At 39.5% G+C, this 24168-nt stretch overlaps 1 protein-coding gene across 4 annotated transcripts in view; it reads left to right on the forward strand.

Moving 5' to 3' along the window:
* ZNF385D (zinc finger protein 385D) overlaps nt 1–24168 on the forward strand; it is a 759183-nt gene that overhangs the window by 721066 nt on the left and 13949 nt on the right. For all 4 annotated transcript variants that reach the window (XM_036030594.1, XM_036030592.1, XM_028518327.2 and 1 more), the window contains one exon: nt 20057–20290. In XM_036030594.1, the coding sequence (XP_035886487.1) occupies nt 20057–20290 (234 nt within the window). The remainder of the gene's footprint in view (nt 1–20056; nt 20291–24168) is intronic.

The following is a 24168-nucleotide window of genomic DNA, read 5'->3' on the forward strand; positions in this document are numbered from 1 at the left end:
AAAAGAAGACATTTTTAAAGAGAAAAATGATTTCTACATAAATGCAATCATCTTGATGTTGGGTCTTTGTCTTCTATTCCTTCTTCCTTACGAGCATCACTTTAGTTTGGGATTGTTTTTATTAATTCATTCACGTCATATTTATTGGGAATCTGTCGTGTTTCAGAAACAATTCTAGATGCTAAGGATTAGCACAGAACAAAACAGCTAAAAAACCTGCCCTTGCAGAGTTTATATTCCACTGGGTAGGAGACTGGTAATAAACAGTCCTTAGGTTGTTTATAAATTCTATGGAGAAAAAGAAAGCAGAGGAGAGAGAGAGGAATCGCAGGCATGGGCGGAGGGATGAAGTTGTATCCAGAGTGGTAACATAAAGCCTCATTGCAAGGTGATGCAGACCTGCAGGTGGAGAGGAGGTGGGTAAGGTGGCTGTTGGGGGAAGAGGACTCCGGATAAATGGTACAGCAACTCAAAGTTTCTAAGCTGGGAGCATGATTGGAGGTTTGCAGAAGAGCAGGAAGAAGGCCAGTGTGGTGTGGTTGTTACAGGGGGAACGACAGGGAGGGAAGAACAAGATGAAGTCAGACAGATAATGGCGAACCAGACCACAGAAAGCCTCTGGCCATTGCACAGTATCAGCTTCAAACAAAATTATTTTTAGGCAGATAAAATCACAAAATCCCCTATAAACCATTTTAAAGTGTACAATTAGAGGTTTTAGTATGTTCATAGTGTTGTGCCACAATCTAATTTCAGAATATTTTCATCACCGCCAAAACAAACCCTGTACCTCCTAACTTCCACTTTCCCCATTAATCTCCAACCACCAATCTCCTTTCTGCAACTCTGAATTTGGCTGTTCTAGTAAATGAAATAATGCACTATGTGTTTTTTTTTTCATGACTTTTTTCAAAGAGCATAACATTTTTAAGATTCATCCGTGTTGTAACGTATTGTGCTTCATTTATTTTATGTGGGTGAATAAGATTCAGCTGTCTGGACCTAACCCATTTGTGTGTCCTTTCATTCGCTGAGGGACATTCGGGTTGTTTCCGGTGTGAGGCGGTCACGAAGTGCTGCAGTGAACATTCATTAGAACTTGTGTCTAAAACTGTTTTTCCATTTATCTTGGGTATGTCCTTAGAAGTGGAATTCTTGAGTCATGTGTTAACTCTATATTTAACTGCTTGAGAAACTACCAAACTTTTCCATGGTCACTGCATCATTTTATATTCCAGCAGTGTATGAGGATTCCATGGTCTCCACAATCTTCTTAACACTTGTTATTTTCTGTTCTTCTGAAATTTAATTTGTCATCGTCATTATGGACATTCGAGCAGGTGTGAAATTGTCTCTCATTGTGGTTTCGATCTGTATTTCTCTGATGACTAACGGTATTGAACATCTTCTTATATCTTTATTGGCCCTTTGTTATATCTTATTTTGATAACTGCCTATTCACATCTTTAGTCTACATTTGTATTGGGTTGTTTGTCTGTTTATTGTTGAATTGTTGGGGTTTATTTTATATATATATATATAAAATTCTGGGCACCAGATCCTTATCAGATATATGATTTGCAAATATTTGTCCCATTGTATAGGTAGTTTTTATTACTTTTGGTACACAAATATGTTTTTTTTTAATTTTGATGAAATCCGGCTTGGTTTTTTTCTTTTGTTTCTTCTGTATCATTTTTTAAAAACCATTTCTTAATCCAAAGTCACATATATTTTTTCTAAGGCTTTTATAATTTTAATTCTCCCATAGGTTGTTGGAAGGTAATATATTGGTAATATTGGAAGGTACATTATATGAGACTGAGGTCCAACTTCATCTGTTGCACATGTACATCCATTTATTCCGGCACCGTTTGTCAAAGACACTATTCTTCCTCCATTGAATTGTCTTGTCGCCCTGGTCAAAAATCAATTGGCCATTGATGTATGGGTTTATTTCTGAGTTCTCAGTTTTATTTCCTTGATCTATATATGTCTGTTTTTCCTATGCCATACTGTTTTGATTACTGTAGTAGTTCGTAACTTTGAAAACAGGAAGTGTGAATACTCCAGTGTTATTTTTCTTTCTCAACATAGTTTTGACTGTCAAGGATCCCTTCATTTCTGTATGTGCTTTAGGTTAGCTTATTCACTTCTGCAAAAAAAAAAAAGTGGCCATTAGGAATTTGATAGGTTTTGCATTTAAGCTATAGATCACTTCTATAAGATGTTAATAAGAGCAAAATTATCTTTCAATCCATGAGTAAGGAATATCTTTTCATTTATTTAGGTGTTTTAAAACTTCTGTCAGCAATGCTTTGTAGTTTTTAGTTTATAGCACAGGTGGCAAAGGCCCTCCACCTTGTTTTATCTGGCCCAGACCTTGTTTCAACCCATCTGCAGCACCAAGCTCATTGCCTCTAGTTAAAGAATAGTTACATTTATGCAGTCCTAAAATTACATTCGCCCCTTTGAAGGCAACCGCGAGGCTGATGGGGCCCCCCGTAAAAATGAGTTTGATACCCCTGGTTTACAGTCTTGCATTTCATTGGTTACATATACTCCTAAGTATTTTATTCTTTTCACACTGTGGTAAATCAAATTGTTTTCTTAATTTTGTTTTTGATTGCTAATTGCTAGTGTATAGATAGATATGCAGCCGATTCTTGTACAGTGATCTTGTGTATTATGACATTGCTAAACTTGTCTATGAGCTCATTTTTTGTAAGATTCTTTAGATTCCAATTTGTATACTTTTTTTTTCACTTAATAATCCCAGAACTGAAAGTTTTTGAGTAACTTTTGAGGATAGCAATGATGAGAGAGACATCCTCTTCTTGTTCCTGATTTAAGGGGGGAAGCTTTCAGTTAGACATTGCCTTTCACTTGGAGTGAAATAGGAAGAGAAATAATTTGAGAAGAGTGATGTTACCTTATCCCTATTTTAAGATCCCTTTATTTTTTTGGTTTTTTTAATTATTACAATTTCAAAAAGTAAGGCTAGAAACGTTAGTAGATATAAGTGTGCATTAAAAATCTGCCATGTTTTTAAAATTTAAATAATATAGCAATATCACACAAAAATGTTTAATATATGGCTTTATTCTAAGTACTATAAAATTACTTCAAAACTAAATATATCATGTGTTCTAGTCATATACATTGTCTTAGCCATAATACAGGATGTGACAAAAGTAGGTTTATAGTTGTGAGATCATGAAACACAGAATTTATTCTTGTATTATTGTTTATTAATTATTGTATTATTTGTCATATGAGCAACTGTAAACCTACTTTTCCCCACTCTGTATTTTGTAGAAACAAAAATTAATATATGGTTCTGCAAATTCCTTTTGATATTATATAACTTTGTTCACACTGAGCTCTTAATGATTAAATATTTTCTACCAGGCAGCAACAATAAACTCTAAGAAATCTTAGTACTGATCATGGCTTTTCCTAATTAATAGCCATATGGTTCCAGCAAGTGATTTTATATCAATAAGCCAGTTTTCTCTTTCATAAAACAAGGATAACAGTGTGGTGATGGCTGGGGGTGGGGGTATAACAGGACTAAAAGGTAATGAAAAATATACAATCAAGATTAAATAAAATTTAAAAAATAAAAGAAGAAAAAGAATCCAAAAATGAGGATAGTATAAGGAGCCTCTGTGAAAACTTCAAGTGTATCAACATTCACATCATAGGGATGCCAGGAGAAGAGAGAGATCAAAGAAATGAAAACCTATGTGAAAAAAATAATGATGGAAAACTGCCCTAAACTGGCAAAGGAAATAGACATACAAGCCCAGGAAGCACAGAGAGTCCCAAACAAGATGAACTCAATGAGGCCCACACCACGACACATCATAAATAAAATACCAAAGATTGAAGACAAGAGTGAATCAAAAACAGCAAGAGAAAAGCAGTTAAATTACCTGCAAGTGAAGTTCCATAAGACTGTCAGCTGATTTCTCAACAGAAACTTTGCAGGCCAGAAGGGACTGGCAAGAAATATTCAAGGTGATGAAAAGCAGGGACCTACAACCAAGATTACTCTACTCAGCAAAGCTATCATGTAGAGTCAAAAGACAGATGAAAAGCTTCCCAAAGGAGAAAAAGCTAAAGGAGGTCATCACCACCAAACCAGTATTACAAGAAATGTTAAAGGGTCTTTAAGATGGGAGGGGGTTGGGGGGATGGGTAAAAATGGGGAAGGGATTAAGAAATACAAATTGGTAGTTACCAAATAGTCAAAAGGATGTACAACATAGGAAACGTAGTCAATAATATTGTCATAACTATGTATGGTGTCAGACAGGTATGAGATTTATCTAGTTGATAACTTAATAAGTTATATAATGTGTAATCATTGGGTTGCATACCTGAAACTAATATAATATTTTATGTCAACTATAATTGAAAAATAAAAATTATTTCAGGTAAAAAAATAAGAACTCTAATATCTATCTCACAGTATTGTTTTAAAGATAAAAAGACAGAAATATCTACAAAATTTATTTGAAAACTAAAAAAGGGACTGAAAATGATGTTGGATATTACTGTCACTTGCATCTTTTAAATTTTATTACACATTTGTTTAATATTATAATTATTTATGTTTTCTTTTAAAGGGAGTGCACTGTTATCTCCAATAGCTGATTCATGTAACATTATTGACAATTAGAATAAGAACGTATAAAACTGGACAGCAGCTACATTGTTGGATTAACTAGGGAGAACTGCTCTGTATTATGCAAAATTTAAAATAAAAATAATGGGACAGAGAAGCAGTTCAGAAGCAGTCTTTGTCTCATTTCGATGGGTGCATTATCTATCATTCTGAGTATACTGTATACCATACATCTTGCAAAATCAGCTGCAGACTCCTTTGGCATTTACTTTGGTGTGTCAGTGATATTCACATCAGAATTCATAAATCATCGTATCCGGCGGCACCTTTTCCATTAGCATCTCAGAAAGCTCAACAAGCCATATCCCTCAATAGAAGCAGAGCATCTGTGATGATGGGATCTTCAAAGATCGAAAGAGAAGAAATTTATCCAAATTCTACGGATTGGTTCATCACAGTGATCCATCTGGGCTGACTGATAAAAATATGCTTTAAGAGGAGAAGCTCACTAAAGTTCTCTTCCTATAAAGTCTATATAATTTAAAAGGACAAATAAGACACATTTCTCTCTAACTCTTCTTTCTTGCTTCTTTTCTTTCTAATTCTCTCTTATCTTGCAAAAAGCAGAGCTAATAAGCAAAAACAAATCATTTCTATCTCACTTAGATCCTTTCAATTTAATTAGACTTCAGGTCTGAGGAAGCATTGATTAGCCCAGATGGACAAGTCAGGCAGAGAAGAGACTTTTGCTGACTTTGGGATTATGTTTTGAAGGTTAAGTCACAATGGCCTTTTTCTGGAGTGTGAAGTAAGAGCAAATGACTGTTAAAACTATGGGATCACAATGCTAAAGATGCACATACCACATGTTAAGCGAAAATAAAGTGTGAAAATAAAATATTTTGTTTAAGATTTTATTTATTTATTTTTAGAAAGGGGAAGGGAGAGAAAAAAAGAGAGAAACATCAATGTGTGGATGCCTCCCACGTGGCCCCCACTGGGGACGTGGCCTGCAACCCAAGCATGTGCCCTGACTGGGAATCGAACCTGCTAGGCTTTGGTTTGCAGCCCACACTCAATCCACTGTACTACGCCAGCCAGGGCTTAAAATACTTTTTAAAATCAACTTCTAAGCATGTATCAAGAATTTAACACTTAGAATTATCTGTGCATTTAAATCATCCCAATGAATTTATTTTTGGCTTCCGTTTTGGTAAAAAGCATTGTGTTTTTACAGAGCTAGGCCTAAGCAGCAATGTTCTCTGGATGCACTTCTGAGAAAAATGATTTCACTGAACCAGATCATACATCCAAACTCGATGAGCTGGCCTGCCCAATCCGTGGTCACTTGTCTTGTGTTTTTTTTCCCCAGCCAGTCTCAAAAGTTTAAATTTTTTTTTTCCTCTAGAAATGTCCTCAATGAGTGGCAGCTTATGGGAGCACACTGAAACCTCAAAAGGAGAAACACATATGTACATATGTTATTTATTTATTTATTTATTTATACTGTGATTTTATTGTTGGTGAGCTAGACAGTAGGCCAGTTGAACAGAATAGGAGGAAAAAAGACAGCTTGAGCCCTGTGCTCCCCTCCCCTGCCTCTTCGCCCTAGTTTTCTGCGGTGGGAATAAGGGGCATGAAGCCCAAAGTCTCTAGGCACACAGTGACCATCTCTTCACTTGCTTCCTCTCCCCTTCTGTGGGAGGGGCAGGTGGTGGTCATGAATACTTTTTTCTCCATTAAACCATGACAGCTCTGTCCAAGAGGTAAGGCATCATGCTACAACGAACCCAGCAAGGTCACCACCTTGTCTGCCAGCCGTGTCCTCAAATCCTCCAGGGCTGTTCCTTCTCACCCAGCTTGCCTGCTGGCTCTGACTTCTCTCCCCAGCCCTGTGAATTATCTGTCATGATCTGGTTGTGATCTTGACTCCTTGGCAACAGGCTTGCAAGTGCCAGGCTTGGATGTGGTCTGCCTTGCACACGCCCAGTGCACTCAGATGATTCACTACACACACCCAGCCCTGCACTGCCAGCGTTCTTGGCCAGGCTTCCTCCCGGAGCAGGAGAGCCTGCCAGGAAGGATGTGAAGAACTAGGCACATGTTGCACCGAGGCGTTTCCATTTCTGGAGAAGCATCATCAAAAGGACCTAATGATTTAGCAAAGGTTTGCAGAAAACAGGATACATGAAACGGAATCTCTTGTAACCCGATTTTTAAAAAGTGATCTATAAAGCAAAGTGGTTCACCCAAGCCCTGGCTTATAATTTTAATTTCATAGTTGGTTAAAAGTAGAAATAGTGACAATTAAAAACAGCTATACAAATATGTATCCTAAGTTTAAAAATGATTATTTTCTAAGGCTTAACTACAAATTATTTTTAAGTTACTGTATCCAAGTTAGTGATGAAATGTCAGAACTTTTGTTCATCTCAAGTGTTCTCTAATGTAGTGTTATGATTTGACTCATGAAATGGTATCTCAAAGGGGAATAGAAATGCCATCATCTTTTGATAGGTCAGGTCATGAGACTAGATAGCTTTTGTAGCTGTGAAAATATTTAGCATTCTACAGGATCAGAATGGTCAGTACTAACCATCAGAGACAATACAACTTTATTTTGAAATTAATTCTCAGGTGGCTTATTCTTTAACATAGCTCTTCCTTAAAATATATTTATTCAAAGTATTGAGTTAAATCTTGGCTGATAGTGCTAACCAGGAAGTCTTTTTTTTTTTCCCTTCAATATATACACAAAATAAGTAATTGGATTTGAAGCTATTTAAATAATGGCAAAATAAGTAGTCTCTGAAATGAGGCCTAGGAAAATAAAAATGCTTATTCTGCATCATTTAGACAAAAGAGAGATTGACTTTTTTTTTGGTGTTTCAGTTACTATTTTGGTGAAATGGTGATATTATCACAATGAATATATTTTCAAAAACAAACAGAAGAATATACAGTGTGGTGAACTGTTGTGCAGGGGGCAGTTTGCTGTACCTTGAAATTTCTAGAAATGTGATAGTTGTGGAAATAATAGGAAAGATAATTTTCTATCTGCAACTTCATGAAAACCTGGTTTACATGGTTTCTGTGGATAAAAAAGGGAATCTTACCATTGTAGAAAAATAGTTTTGTTGGTTTTGCTGAGAGGCATCTGCTCTGGAATTTTATTAGTTTCTAAGCAGTTCTATTAATTTTTCAGTAATCAACCTTTCAGTAAATAATGAGTAGAATTCTGATTTTTCCTGTTCTATTTGATAGGCATATTTTTTCTAATCTTTGTGTGTCCTCCAACTCCTAAAAATCGACTTGGTTGAAGTACATTAACATTCCATGGAAACAACTACTTTGAGGACAGACATTTTATCAAATATGATTGTATGATAACGCCCTTTTGTTCTCCATTCTGCAGAGAAAACAATAGTAATAAATTGTTGCTTGAGGTGAAATGACTAGTAGTTTGATTTTTGAGACAATATAGTTCGTATTCTAAGTGGAATACCTAGAGGTTGTTGAAGTTGTCTCTTAAAATGTATAATATTTTTCTCAGTATTTTAAGGGCCCTCTCTTTTACTTTATTTCTCTTGTCTTTGCCAAGTATTTCCTAGTTTTTCCTGTGGAACCAATTCCCTAAAAACCCTTTCCTGGTCTGAAATCGGGAGGAAAAAAAATTTGTAATGTGGATTTCTGAATGGCCCATCAGTTACATCATGGTATCCTTGTAGTGATTTAAATGTTCCCTGCATAGTCAATCTGTGAAACACTAACATTGTAATGAAAATTGCTAAGCATCTCTTATACATAGAAGAAAATGCCTGAGGCCAGATGGAATAATGTTCTATATTATATCCACACTAAATAGTTTATCATTGTGTCACCCATTGTGAGAGTTTGTTTTCTTATCTTCAAGACAGCTCTAAGAGACAAAAAAAATGATGAGCTGACAATTATAACTTTCTGTTTATTATGTGGGCTGTTGCACAGGATACTGTAATGAGGATTTATATCCTAAATGGCTTGGCATGACTATCTCTACATTCTCAATTCTCGACACATTCTAAATTCATCTTCAGAAGGCACGTCCTCTTTCACTTTGTGTTCTATTTCAATTAGTAAATCTTTCAAGATTCATGATCTATCCCGGCATAAACCTCAGTAGTCAGGTATTCTGGAAGGTAAGGATACAAAGCGGACACTTACGTTTAGCCTAAGCACGTAGGCAACAGGAAGAAGACAGTTACTATCAACAGGTAAACCAGACAAGGTGGCCACTGAGGAACCATGCCATGACTCTCTGCTGGCTTGCAAATGGAGTTTTTCAATTCACAGGCCTGTTCATTAATGGAAGGGCAATGGCTACTGTGGCATCCAGAACTTCTTTTTCTCCGAAAGCTCCCGAGACAGTGGAACAGCCATTTACAGACCCGAAAAGACGTTTTTTCTTCTGCCTTACTGTGAAAAAAAGTCTCTATTAGAAGTCTAAAAAGGCAGTTTTCTAATCTGGTAGCATCTAAATCACTTAAAGTAGCTTTGGAATACATTGATTTTCTTTTCTTTTTTGTCTTCCCCTTTCTTTCCCTCTTGTACTATTTATCAGAAAGGTTCACAAGTTCTGACAAAACTAACCCCTTGGTGCTTCTCAATTGTATGTCCAGTGGCCAGAACCACTCAATTAACTCTCGAAGCCTAGTGGTCTTGCTTTCTGATTCACTTAGTTTCAAATTAACTTGCTTTGAATTAATTTACATGCAGTAGGGATAAAGCATACATTCTATGAGCAATGTAAGAAATGAATTCCCTTAGGAGCAAGACTCCAAGTTACTGAGAGAAGACTATATTCTTATAAAAGAGCTCCTGGTTTAACTGCTCAATAGAACATTAAATAAGTATTTTATTTTGGCTTCAAGGGCCTGAATGTGGTCTACATCCTTATTTATTATTACATATATCTCAAACGATGCATCTTTCAGTAGAAAGTGCCCCTTGCCTGCATTTAAAACATTTTTTTAAAAAACTTGTTTCCAATTTATTCCAAACTCTCACTTAGCGTAATCGACTTGTCCTGGCCTGCCGCACACGTCCCCTGTTTGAATGCTGAAAGTCCCCTGTCACTGGACCTCCCCCAGTTGCAGGAAGGACAGTGGTCATCCAGTAGTCCCTCCCTTCCCATTTTGACTTTCAAGACTTTAAGTGACATTATTGCTCTACACCTGAGACCAGTTCGTGTCCGCCAGAAACAAACGGTCAGTGGTGCTTCTCGAAGTGTGGTCCGCAGCCCAGCGGCAGCAGCACCACCTGGGTATTTGGCGGGCATGTGCATGTTTGGTCCCCAACCCGGACCCGGGAACCCTAAGCTCTGTGGGTGGGAATCAGCCATCTGCGTTCTATGAAACCCCCAGGGGACCGTGGTGTGTACGGAAGTTTTAGAAACCACTAGTCCACAGTGACAGGATTATTTCTGATTCACAGAAGTTCGCAACATCTTGGCCCCGTCACTGGTGGATAGTGTGAAAGGCCAAAAGAACGCAGGGAGAACGGAGCGAAAGAAGCAGAGTTTTACAAAGTGTAACTCAAAAATGAACTAACGATGAAAGCTTACATTGGCAGGTCAGAGATTTGCTATTTGTATTGCGATGGCAATTTTTATTTTAGTGTTTTAAGGGGATACAGTCTGAACTTTTCAAAGAAAGGTAAATGCCTAACAGCACAAATTTGTTGACAACAGCTGCTGTATTTATCAATTACCAAACATCTAGCAGGCTCTGTTCTAGCTGTGTTGTGGAGTACATATATGCTGTAGCAGTAGGGGACATAATCCCCGCTGGATTTCAGGAACTCAAGCTCCAGTGTGGTGAGATACTAGAGTTTGCGGAGGCAACTGTCACCAACCAGGAACACCCCTAGGATACGACTATGAACTCTTACACATAGCTGACCACACATGCCAAGGCTTCTCCCCTAGCGCAAGTCTCTTCTTGTGGACTTGAAAGAATCAAGGGCCAATTATCTGGTAAAGGAAAAAAATAAGACTCGCTGTACTCATCGTGTCTCTCCTTAAAATAGAAACCTTGCCTTCTGAGGGAGAACCAGAGTCTCTGAACCGTTCCTTGTGCAAGCGAGCAGTGCTTGGGAGCACAGGCAGTGTCCCTAGAGAACCTTTCAAAACTGGCAGCCCACACAGCGCCAGCAGAGCACAGAGATTTCGCCCCACACAGGATTGATTTTACACACACACACACACACACACACACATGCAGCTGCTAAAACTTAAAATTTGGAGATTTTACATAAAACTTGTTGGCTTTCCTCAAACTGATAATCCAAACATCTGGTAAAACCTGACCTACAAACCTAAGAGGACATGAGCTGACTGGAGTGGTGTGATGAACCCCGGTTTTTCTCGGTGAGGCTGTGTGGTCTCCAAGTTCCCACGGTCCCTGATACTATCGTGGGCAATTACCCAAATCCATTCATTCACATCTTCTGTCTTTTCCTGTTGCCATGTGTGTATGTGTGAGTGTGTGCGTGTGTGTGTGTGAATGTGTTTGTGTGAGTATTGCCTAGCTTTATGCCTGCTTTTATACTCGGTGAAATCTCAGTTCAAACTAGAGAAGTCCCTTTTGAGCTCAAGGACATTTCAGAGTTATAAGCTTTGAAGATAGAAAGTAGATCTCAGCTTCAGTTGACCAATTGTTGGATCGTGCCTAACTCCGCAGGGAGCTGGACAGTTCCTTTGAGCCCTCTGTGCTTCGGGAGCCTCTGATCTCCCTCCTGCTTGGCCTGATCCTCCTGCTCCTGTCCTTCCTCATTCATTCCACCCTCCGTTCATTGCCTGACCCAAGTCCAGCCTTCTTTAATCTGGTCCTGATCACCACGTTCTTTTGAGAATTTCTGCAACCATATGCTAACCTGGCAACTGTATTCTCTAGCCTTCTTACCCCAAAATATTAGTCACTGATAGTAATACCCTAAATTGCTGATAAATTTTCCTATGAAATGAAAGTTAGTCTAACATTACCCTCAAATCACACAATCCTCCTAAAAATGGCCAATCCCAAAGAAACTACTTGGTCCCGGCTTCAAGAGGGAAATCCAAAAGTTGAGTCACCTTTTTTAAAACAGTAGGTTCTGTCTCAAATACTTGCCATCACAATAATTTGTGTTTTAATCTGCAGGCAGAGTACATGGCACAAAGTGAGTTCAGTAGATGACCATATAAACCATTCTCACTGTGTATGAACCTGCACCTGGTGTCATTGCCTCAAACAGATCGCCAACTGGGCAGCTTCGGGAAGCGTCTCAAAAGTTGCAGTTTGATATTTTTGTTTTCTAAATTTTTGAAATCCCTTGCCTTTCTATAATTTCTAATATACACAAGACATAGGCAATGTAGTTCAAATGGTGTAAAAGTAGGAGAATTACACACCTGACCCCTTAGAACATTTACAGTTTTGTTCAGGTCACTATAGGACAGAATATGCCTCTTTATTAAAAAGTTACAGTGGGTCACTTTTTGCATGGCATGAAGTATTGCAGATGTGATAAATCAGTTTGAAGTTTATTATTTTTCTGATATTTTCTAGCTCCTGTTGCTCATTCTTGTCGAAGAGAGCAAATCCATATTCCCTCCATTCTCATCGTATTACAGCCCTATCACTCCTCAATGTACAAATTACATCATGTTTATTCCTTCACCTCCAGAGATTAGCACAGGATCTGATGCATGAGGGTACCATCAGGACCACCCCCAAAGTTTCAGGGCCCAGAAAAGAGTACAAATGGGTACCACATGCCATATAGCTAAATATTTACAAGTTACACTTCAAGTTTCTCATAGAAACCCCAGAGCCTAGGGATTGCCCTCATGACCTGGAAGATGAGGAATCTACTAGCCTGAGTCAGCCCCGAGTCCTACAAAGTGGTAACACAGGTCTGCAGGGACAGGGAGGAACCTGTTCACAAAGCCGGGGCATTTGCATGGTGACTGGCCCCAGCAAAATTGAGTAGCCTGCTGGGGGAGGTATTCATTCTCCCCGACCTCAGCTGGTGGGCTCAGGATTACCAGGCAGTTCGAAGCACTTCCCATACCACCAGAGCAGAGGGGCAGGAGGGAATATTTGGGGGGACTCTGTCCTCTTAAATATACCACAGCTGTGATGATGCAACTACCTTTGAACAAACCAACCCGTTTCTCCAGTTTCCGAATAGAGGCTGTGATCTCCTCCCACCTCTCAGCACAAGCAAAGCCAGACATGCACACAAATAGGTATACACACAGAGACACACACTATCACAAATACACATACAAACTTGTGAACTCTGGCCTTTAGGGCACCCAGTTCAGCTCCTACTTTCCTTCCCGGTAATTCCCATGTGCTCAATTAGTTATTGAACTCTAAAAACTTTCTACAAGATCAGAAACACATTAGACTTTTGTGTCAGTGGCTTGTGGTATGTGGAACCGTCAGAAGTACAGAGCCCAATGCAGGGGACATTTCTGCCGGAGCCTGCAAGTACGGTACTGTGCTAAATAAATGTCGGCTACATTAAATACAATCTGTAGGAAAGAAACCACCAGTAGTAATTTCTAAAAACTTAAGATTTTTTTTTTGTCATAAAGCACCTTTTTATTCTTCAAAATGTCCACATACTTGAGAGGAAGCAGCTGTTCTGGTCACTTTCTCTGCAAATTCATGCAGAGAAGAAGAAACAAATTGTATATGATCCTGAGTCTCTATAGGAAAACATAGTCAGCACCTTTAGGTCATAATATTAATTCCTGTTGTTATCAAGCAGACGGGCCCATCCATGTGGCACTGTGGTGAATGACCCAACAATGCCAGAAGGAGCAGGCTTTTATTCACAACATTCCAACCTTGGGAGAGCTTAGAGCCCCTCAGTCCAAGATCCCTCTTTTTCTCACAAGACTGAGCACTTCCCATGCTCCCCACCGCAAACATCCCCCAAAGTTTCCCATGTCCTTATCTGTGCAGGATCTGGAATACATTGCTGTCAGCCTCCATATAATAGTCCGGAAAAGCATAAGTCCCGGTGTAGCAGATCAGGACCTTCCAAGGAAGGCCTTTGCAGCTCCAGAGTCAGCTAGAGCAGGCACGATCACAGCAGCAGCATCTCCTTTCTTAGTCCAGGCCGCATGGCCCCCTCCCTCACGGTAAATTACACGGCTGCTTACTTGCTTACTTCTCCCTTCTCACTGCTCTCTTTCAAACCACGTGGCAAAAATCCCTCACTACAGACAGCATGTCTCTTCCCTCATTGCTACCTGCCCCCTCCCCACCCATGTCCAAGAGCCCTTCTCATTCCCAAGCCAAAGGCAGAAAGGGGGGACGGGGAGAAGGAGAGAGAGAGAGAGAGCGCGAGGGAGAGCGAGAGAGAGCGAGTGTGCCTCATGGCTGCTACGTCATCCCTTCTTCATGACTCTTCTACTCCCTTCCAAGACGCGTAGCCAAGAGCAGAGCGAGAAAGGCTGCCACACCTAGTTTGAATCCCAGCACCAACTCTGTAACCCCATTTTTCACTCCTCCCACAGTCAGCTACATCTGCCCATTCTGTATCTTCTGCCTTTCTTCAGCTGTGTGTTTAGTCCAGGCGTGCTGTGGGGTGCTGTGAGACAGAGCAAACCACCTCCAAGCTTCTGGCACCAGCACTGCAAGCCTGCTACATCAGAAGTTAAAGTCATGCCCATCTCCCAGGTGGCAGAGCTATTTAGCATAACTACGAAGGTAGCTAAGTTGTCAAAGATATGCAAATTAACTTTCAATGGCCTACCTTTACTTGTCTGATCCACCAAGATAGGTCAGTGAGGATTTTTCCTAGATCCTCTGGCTCCCTGAGTGCTGACCCCATTACACTGTTACTAAGGAGAAAACTTAACTCACCTTTGGTTCTCCCACTTGGGTTTGAAGACCTGTAACTAGGAAAATAATTTCTTATCCAGACCATGTCACTTGGCTGCTCTGTTTTATTATCTGGAATTCAAGTTGTTGGTATTTTCTGGAATCCTTTCTTATGCTGTGAGGAATTTTTTCAAAAGTATTTACAACGTTCTCATACAAGGATGAGAACCACAAACGGGCTACTCTGCATACTGCCCAGTTTCCTTTCATTCTCAACAAAAACCGTGTTCCACGAAGTATTAGCAGTGTGTTTGGAAGCCAAAGCCAAATTGTTGGCAATAATGAGTATTTGCTACAGGGCACTGGCTGGAAAATGGCCCAGAAATGCAGATCCAGATCATCTCCAACCTCTTTTTCTCCCCACAGAACTGACCCATTATTTTCAACTCCTTGCTACATAGATTGTCCCTGGAGAGTCATTAGTTGAATAGTGTAAAGAAATCTGAATCTGTCTTTGGGAAACATGAAGATAAGTGAATTATTTTTCTACTTTTGAAAGAAAGAAAAAAGAAAGAGAGAGAGAGAGAGGAAGGAAGGAAGGAAGGAAGGAAGGAAGGAAGGAAGGAAGAGAGAGAAAGAGAGAGGAGGGAGGGAGGGAAGAAAGGAAGAGAAAAAGAAAGAAAAAGAGAGAGACAGAGACAGAGGGGGGAGAAGGAAGGAAGGGAGGGAGGGAGGGAGGGAAGGAGGGAAGGAGGGAGGGAAGGAAAGAGCAGTAAGGAAGACCTATGGTTTAGACCTTATCATTTTGCGGAAGAGGTTATTTGAAAGCTGTACGTTTTCCTTTTCTTTCCTCCTCCTAAATGGATTCCAGCAACTTAAATCTGACATAAATGGATGTGTGGACGTACATGATTAAGTCTAGCTTGGGACACATTTAGTTTCTTTTCAAGTCAAGATTTTAAGATGCTATCTTCAAACATGCATAATAAATCCTAACCAATGTGAATTAATTGGTGGGAGGTAGTTTATTCTTTTATGAAAAAAATAAAAATGCTGGCAGTACACAGCAAATGAAGACCATGCGGTTCTGAGCCAGACTGTCTGAGTTCAGATCGCTGCGGCACAGCTGGCAGCTCTGGCATCGGGCGCATTCCCAGGTCTCTCTGACCTCAACGTCTCGTCTCAGATGAACATAAAACAGCATGCCCCTCTCGGGTTTCCCTGAAGCTTGAATGAGTTAATACTTGTCAGTGCTTCGAAAGTGCTTGCACAGTCATTCTCTATAACTGTTGTTTATTCAGTCATTCATTGTTTTCTTTCAATAAATGTTTATTGAGTTCTTTGTATGCTGATTAAGGATTAGTGTTTTTTTTTAAAGATTTTATTTATTTATTTTTAGAGAGGGAAGGGAGGGAGATAGAGAGAGAGAGAGAAACATCAATGTGCGGCTGCTGGGGGTTATGGCCTGCAACCCAGGCATGTACCCTGGCTGGGAATCGAACCTGGGACACTTTGTTTCCCAGCCCTCGCTCAATCCACTGAGCTATGCCAGCCAGGGAAGGATTAGTTTTATTGTTAACATTTAAAGACATGATGAAATGCCTCATAAACCCCTTTAGTACAGGATAGGTATTTTTTGGCCTTCTCATTCTTAGTGACTTAATATAAAACCAGTCACAAGATAGCTGTTGAATAAATGTCGATGGAGTGAAGTTTGAACACCTAAGTCGTTCCAGTGTAGGGTAACAAGCACTGGATTTGGGATGGAGAGATGCAGTGTCATGTCCCCGTGCCTCCCCCAGAGCACGATGTGACCTTGAGAAATTTACTAAAGTGTTCTAATCCAAAACCAGGAAAGCTATACTGGAGATTCTCACTTTGATCTAAGATCCCTGTGACTGTGATTCTGCAAAGTAACAATGATACCCTGTTAACTGCTTATAGTTCTGTTTTCTTAAATTTACTAAACTTTGAATAGTTTCAGATTCATAGAAAGAGATGCAAGAATATTACAGAGGGGTCCAGTATACCCTGCACCCAGGTTCCTTTATTGTTAATATGTCACATTACCATGGTGAACTTCTCAAAACTAATGAACCAATATTGATATATTGTTATTAACTGCAATTCATACTTTATTCAGATTTCTTAACTTTTCATGCAATGTGCTTTCGGGTATTTTCTCTCTTTTTTTTTTTTTTTGGCCTCAGGGTTGCAGTCAGGATACCATATTATTTTGAGTCATTGTGTCTCCCGAAACTCTTCTGGACTGGTGCATTTTCTCAGTCTTCCTTGCTGTGATGACCTAGCCATTTTTTCAGGACAATTAGTGAGGAATTTTGTAGAATGTCCTTACACTTGGGCTTGTTTTATGCTTTTCTCATGGCGAGACAGGAGTAATGAGTTTTGGGGAGGAAGTTCACAGGCGTAATTCTCATCCCATCATATTAAGAGTAGATGCTTTTAACATGATCACTGACTTAAGATTCGATTTAATGAATGGATAAAACTTATGTATAATTGTTCATTTTACATACAATGTCTCCTTGCTGTGTGTAATTTTTTATTCAATTTTTAAATAGTTGGTTCTCTTTGAATTCAGCATAACCTTAAAATATATTTACCTTAATTTTTTGGTTAAAAAGGCCCCCTTCACCACTTATAAATGAAAAGTAAGAAGAAAATCTGCCTTGTTATAAATTAATAGTAACCCTACCTTGATAGATCTACATATTAAATTTAAAATGAAAAATAATAGCTTTGTATTTCTTTCAAACCTACTGACAATAACCGATCTGTGCTCAGCTATGTGTTGTAAAGGAGACAACAACGTAGAAGTGCCAGAAGTTAAGTGTGTTGATCCACCAGTTCCCCTAAGCCTGTCTCATGCAATAGACTTGCCTTAAGAAACAGCAATGCTTCACTACATCCTAGACATTGAGAATCTGGCATCTGGATCTTATGATGTCTTCGGTATAAATGTACATAATCCTCTGGGCTTAGGAAAGACACTAATGTAGCTGTCGCAGGGACTGAAAGATCCATTGGTTTTGTTTATTCTCTACTTTTATTATGAACTTCAGTGTAAATCGGGAAGTCGGCTTAGGGTTGCTGTGATCTACGCTATGTCCAATTTTCAGATCAAGACGTAAAATAAACATGGTCAACCCAGAGAAAAATTTGTTGGAAGTAGGCTATTACTAGGAATAGCTTGATTTAGATTTAAATGAAATAAATAAAAATAGTATTGCTCTCTGGCTCCAACGTGCAGCCACTGTAACTTTAAACATCTCTGTATTTACTGGCATCACTCACTGTACAGCTGATCGTGAGAAAAAAATGGGTGTTTGTCACCGTACTAGGAGAATCACTATCATGGCCAAGAATATCTTTCACAATTTTTTTTTTTGAAATCTCTGATTTCTTTGTTTCTTGAAACGCTTTGCTCTCATTCACTATATAGTACTGTGTGACCTTGGGAGATTTCCTTAAGTTCCAGCAGTTCCATATTTGTACATGTTTCTTTGAAGATTAAATGAAATTATGTGTATAAAACAGCAAATTAACTGGCCATTTGTTATTTATTTACAGACATGGACATATGTTTTCAAACAATCATTTCTGGTTTATTGGAAGGAATGAAAAGCTACTCAACTATCTTAAAGTAGCCATTGTATTTTATGCAATATGTAGGTTCTCAGAATTCTTTTCTGGCTGGTACCTGATATTGTAGTTTTAAGCAGGTACCTGATAGGGCAAGTAAAAACAAATCAGGAAATGCACCTCTCCATGTTCAAAGGAATACGTGAACTCTGGTGGCAGTAGGGGTAATAGTAATCTCATTTACTTTTCTCTGGCCATGAGAAGCTGATTTTTTTAAAACATGGGTGGAGGATAATCTCCATAACACTGAAGGATGCTTACTTGATGATTTTAGCAGCTAAAATAAGTGGTTAAAAGTATGTGGAGTGTCAGGCAAAGGAAATAAGATCCAGATGAATTATTTTATACAACAGCCCTCCATAAGACCTCATTTATCTTCTTAGTGGCTAGTGTTTCTGACCCCATATTTGGGAAGGAAGCTAAAATTAATCTCACCTAGATTTCCACCTTTGTATCTGTTTCAAAGGGGTATCCAAGGTAAAATGCATCCTGTAACAGTGATCAACTCTTGATCGTATGAGCTAAAAAGAAGCATTTACGAGGGCAGCACTTCACTGCAGGCCGACCACTGTCCTTGATAGCCACCGCCCAATCCATTTATCATGGACTTTTCAGTGTAGCGTTAGGTAGTGACCACAGGAGCATATGGAATGAGAAACAATTGCAAGAGCAGCTTAGAAGGAGAGACAGCCTGGGAAAATGGGAATGTTTTGAACAGGAGTTTAGGATCCAGCCAGTGGGGAGGCAGAATGAGCTAGAAAAGAACGGAAAGGATATGAGCATGGAGCTCACTCACAGTTTGTTGTTGGATATGCAGACATTGCTAACAACGATGGTAATTGGCATATTTGGAATGAGAGCTGTGTACACCCAACAGAAGTTAGGACAAGGCAGTTTCACTTAGAACAGGGGTGTCACACTCATTTTCACTGAGGGCCCCATCAACCTCAAGGTTGCCTTCAAAGGGCTGAATGTGATTTTAGGACTGTGTAAATGTAACTACTCCTTAACAGTTAAGCGAGAACACAAGGTGCCAGGCCAGACAAAGCCAGGTGAAGGTCAGCCCATGGGCCTTGTGTTTGCCGCCTGTGACTTAATCAGGTTGACCTCTGGGGATTTAGAATCAGACCACTAAGCCAGAGAATTGTAGGGTTACAATGTATCAACACTTCAGGTGTGAAACTCTTAAAACTCTGACATTAACATGGTGTGACCAGTCTGAATTCTTTGTAAACAGTGGCCTAATGTTTGAATACTATATCACAAACTCCCAAAACACAGCCTGGAACCGAGCATGCATTTAATAAATATATCATACTAGAATCCCTCTTATTTGTATACTGATGTTTGTACTTGCTGTTAAATACACACACTATGATTTTCTAAACTATTGATCTGGACAAAGCAATCATCATCAAGGTTCCCTTTTTCTTTTCTTTTTTTTTTGTGCAAGCATATACAAAAGGATCCATACATATTTTTTAATTAAAGAAAGAAATAGGAAAATATAACAAGTAGTAAATAAAAATAAAAATACTTTAAAAGTATTCTGTTTATTTTAAAAGCCATATTTATACAAAGTACAATACATTGTAAACATTATTTTACTAAGGGACAGAAAATTGCGGAAATATTTATTTACTCCATAGAACAAAGTGAAGTGTGTTTGTGTATTTTCAAGAATCATCTGAATGTTTTCTATCAGTATACGAAGGTGCCTGTGGTCACCTGTGTCAGTTTCCTCAGGACACGGCCGACTCACAGTTGACAGGCAGCAATTGGTAGCTGCTCTTATCATTATTAACAGAATCTAAAATTAGTGATATGTTTCCAAATAGGGAAAGATAATACCATTGTTTTCCCTCTCTTTTTTTTTCCCCCTATGCTATTTTGAATGCAGACAGTACCGCAGGGACACCAGCAATATCAACAACAACAACTGTGGAAATTCGCAAAAGCAGTGTTATGACAACTGAGATCACCTGTAACGTGGAGAAGAGCCCCACGACGGCCACTGGCAATAGCTCGTGTCCTTCCACGGAGACGGAGGAAGAAAAGGCAAAAAGGCTTCTCTACTGTTCCCTATGCAAGGTCGCTGTCAACTCCGCCTCACAGCTGGAGGCGCACAACAGTGGTGAGATGCAGCAATTTCTTTTCTGTCTCAACAGCTCCACAATTATCTTCCTCTGAATAGATTAGATCTTTTGCAGCAGGGGACGAAGAGGTGCCAGAAGACTGGCAATTATTACGTGCAATTCATTAGCCACAAAAAAATAAAAATGACACACAAAGGGTCATTGACATGGGGTCAAGGGAGGATTTCTAGGTCTCCTGAGATACGCTGTACATGTGTTTGTGTGGATGTCGTAGGTGTGTGTGTTATTAAACATTAGCAGGGTGTCCAACCCCTGGCTCACAGGCTGCATGGTGCCCAGGATGGCTATGAATGCAGCCCAACATGAAATTGTAAATTTACTTAAAATCCTCTTTTGCTCTTCAGTTTCATTAGTGTTTGTATATTTAATTTGTGGCCTAAGATAATTCTTCTTCTTTCACTGTGGCCCAGAGACACCAAAAGGTTGGACACCCTTGCTAGGGGATAAAGTAAAAAATAATTCTAAAATAGAAGCTTTGTATTTACTTGATTTCTAGGTTGTTAAGTACTTCCAGGCATTTGCTTCTAAATGAAATTTCTAAAGTTGTGCCAACAAGAGTTGCAAAATTTCGTTGCCTAACTCCATGCACTTTTGGTTTTTAAGTTTTATAGCAAATAATGTTGTTTGGGCTAAATTTTTATGACCTGGGCAATTAAACTTAAGAAAGGGTCTATTCTGGGCAGTCATTGAGGCATGACCTGTACATATAATAGTTTATTTACTCTTTCTGACAACCCAAAGATGCTCATCATCTTCTTTGAGGCTCAGAGGAGGTACACGACAAATTAAGTGACTGACTGATGATTTAAATCCACGTCTTGTGAACATAAACTCTAACCTCTGATATATCATAACTGAAAATATGTCAGGATGAAATGCTTTCTTAATAAATTTTTATTTCACCTATCTGTTCTATATCCATATCGAGATATTATATATCTATGCTTATTTATTTAGATCCGTATATATCGGGTATATCTATCTACCTAAAAATACATAGATAATAGTGTTTGCTTAGTTAGTTAGTTAGTTAGTTAGTTAGTTAGTTATGTCCTGCCTGAGATTTTAGCCAGCCCTTTGGTCCCAGATCAACTTTTCTCTGAAAGACTGGGTTCATTGCCAGAACTCTGTCAGCAATTGTAGTAGAAAAAGAATCATGTGTGAGTTGTACCCTGAGTTAATATTGCAGCTCTGTCATTGACCAGTCATGGTGCTGCACTGGTAATGTTCAAGTACTGACTTCAAGACTCTAAGGGAGTAGTTACAGATGAAGAGCGATTCCTCCAGCACACCCTTTCTCCTGCTTCCAACATTAGCTGTAGTCAGGGGGAGGCCATGAGCCCAAGGGCTGAGCAACCCAGAAAAGCGTCTGTCCCCAAGTCAGACTCTATACCATGCAGATTGGTTTCGTGTTTACTGGTACAAATACATTCTCCCTGATGCAAGATAATTGGGAGAGCATAAACACCATTGGAAGACCATGGACTTTCCAAGAATTCTTGATTATTTTGCATAGTAACAGGGAAACATTCATGAGGGGAGGGTGCACAAACCAGATTCTTTGAGGCTGGAGTTAATTTAGCAAGAATTTGGCTTCCCTTTCTGAATTCTTATCGGAAACATCTGATTAAGAAGTGAAAAGGAATCACTTAAAAGATTATATCACATAAGGTCAGCATTTTTCACATTACATTGCTATGGTCCTCATCTCTGCTCGGTGTGTCAGAATTATTCATGGAGCTTTTAAAGCATATTCCCTCATTTATATTTAAAATATATTTTCTATATCCAGGAATTCTGATTTATTATGTATCTGGGGCCTATAAGGTATAATGTTTGGGAAAAGAAAAAAATGTAAAATGTTTTGCAGCCAAAGCTGAGAGGTACTAAAACCATACCACCTGAAAATGCAAGGTGGGTTGTCACCCTTGCCTGAATCCCTTTACTGGGATGTCCCCTGCAAACCTGCAGCCTAGTCAGGGCACTACGGCCACGCCCCTTCCCTCCAGGGCCCCTGTTATTTCCCTTTCTACACCAGGGATCTTCTCCCAGGGTCCAGGCCTAATGCACATTTTAGGCTTCACCCTAGGTTTGAATGAGCCGACTGTGCCAGGACTGGAGGGGGCAAACAAAGAAGAAGGGACATACCTTGAGATGCTCTTTGACCCTGTTTGGGCACCATTTTGAGCCCCAGGATCAGCTCTTGTTATTTGTACCTGCGACAGGATTGGGAGGCTCATTGGGTCTGGGACTTCCTCTGAATGAAGATGAAGGTGACTGGCCCCAGACCAGGGCCATCTGCACCCTGGAGCCCTGCATCTTCCCATAGGGTTTGATATGGGGAAACCCACTGGGTGTGTGGAAAGGAGAGAGGCTCTATGTGTGCCGTCTCCTGTCAGGAGTCGGGGGAGGAGTTGCAGGATGTACGACAGCATTATTGCGGTGTGTTTCAGTGTGGAGTCCCTAGAAGCAGATTCGGAGACAAGGATTTGAGGGCAGATAGTTTTCAGGGGGGTGAGGGGCATGGGAAAAGGAACCAGGGAAGGGAAGGTGGCCGGTGCAGGGTGCATCACCTAGGCAGTTACCCACGTGGGCACCTGGAGCTCACCAGCCAACACCCGCAAGCTGCACGGCTGTTCTAAATGCAACCACTTCAACTGGTCACATAGAATGACAGAATTAAATTAATTCAAATATTGTTTTTTTCACCATCACAATCACTGTGCTATCCTTGTTTATTTATAATCTGTTCTTTTCATAAAAATATATAGTACCACAGGGGTTGAATGAACTGCAGCCTTCGTGAGCTCAAAAGATTTCAAACTATTATGACTTACTAATGAAACAAAAGCTTCCAGATGAATTCCTGGGTGTCTGGGGCCAACTATATAATGGAGAGTTCTTTCAGTTAATTTCCATGTATCATAAGATGTTTGTTGTAGAAAAAGTAATAAAATGTGCAAATTTAATCTATATGAAATCTTAGCACCAACCACATCAATTATTCTGAATATAGACCAACAAAATATTTTTAGGAAATTGTTCTTTTCTCACTGACATTGGTTTTTTAAAGATAATAATTTTTAATTGTTGAAGAAAAGTGATACAGACATTTCAGCTTTGTCATTCTGTTTTGAAGGGATCTTTTTAAATTTTTTGTCTTTTATTGTATTTTTCCCATTACCATTTTTATCCCTCTCATATCCACCTTCACCCACCCCCTCCCTCACAATCACCTCACTGTGGCCACGAGCCCTATTTCTTTTTGCTCGATCCCTCCACCCCCTAACCTCCCCACCACTGACATTAGCTAGAGTTGTCAGTTCATGGTGCTAGGGAGACCATAGTACCTTTTTTACCCACTTAATTACTGTTTTCTAATTCTCTCTAATGTGCACCCTTACGACCTGCACTCCTGGCAGACCGCAGTCAGCACCCCGCCCCCAGTGCCCTCCTGCCTCCCACTCTCGTCCCTGCCCATTCAGTGTAATTCTGAGGGATTCTCTGCTGGCTTCTAGGGCCGCATATTAGGAAAGCATCGTTAAGGCTGGACTGTGTTTTTTAGGGAACCAGATTTAAATGCCAGTTTTGACCAGAAGCAACCAAATATAGGGCAGGGGGATATGTTTCTTGCATCCAAATTGTAATGCAAAGTGTTTTCCCTTTTTGTTTTTCCTGTATAAACACATTACATACATACAATGAAGGCCTGGAGCACCGAGTAGTGTTATGCACTTATGATCTGCTCACGGGAAGCAGTGACCTTTCAAAATGTGTTTTCCTTTAATCTTTGCAAAATGTACTCTTAATCATAAACAAATTTTGCAAGTATAACTTCCATCAAACATCGCCTGTG

The sequence above is a fragment of the Phyllostomus discolor genome, chromosome 7 (assembly GCF_004126475.2).
Source record: "Phyllostomus discolor isolate MPI-MPIP mPhyDis1 chromosome 7, mPhyDis1.pri.v3, whole genome shotgun sequence".
NCBI classification, from domain to species: Eukaryota; Metazoa; Chordata; class Mammalia; order Chiroptera; family Phyllostomidae; genus Phyllostomus; species Phyllostomus discolor.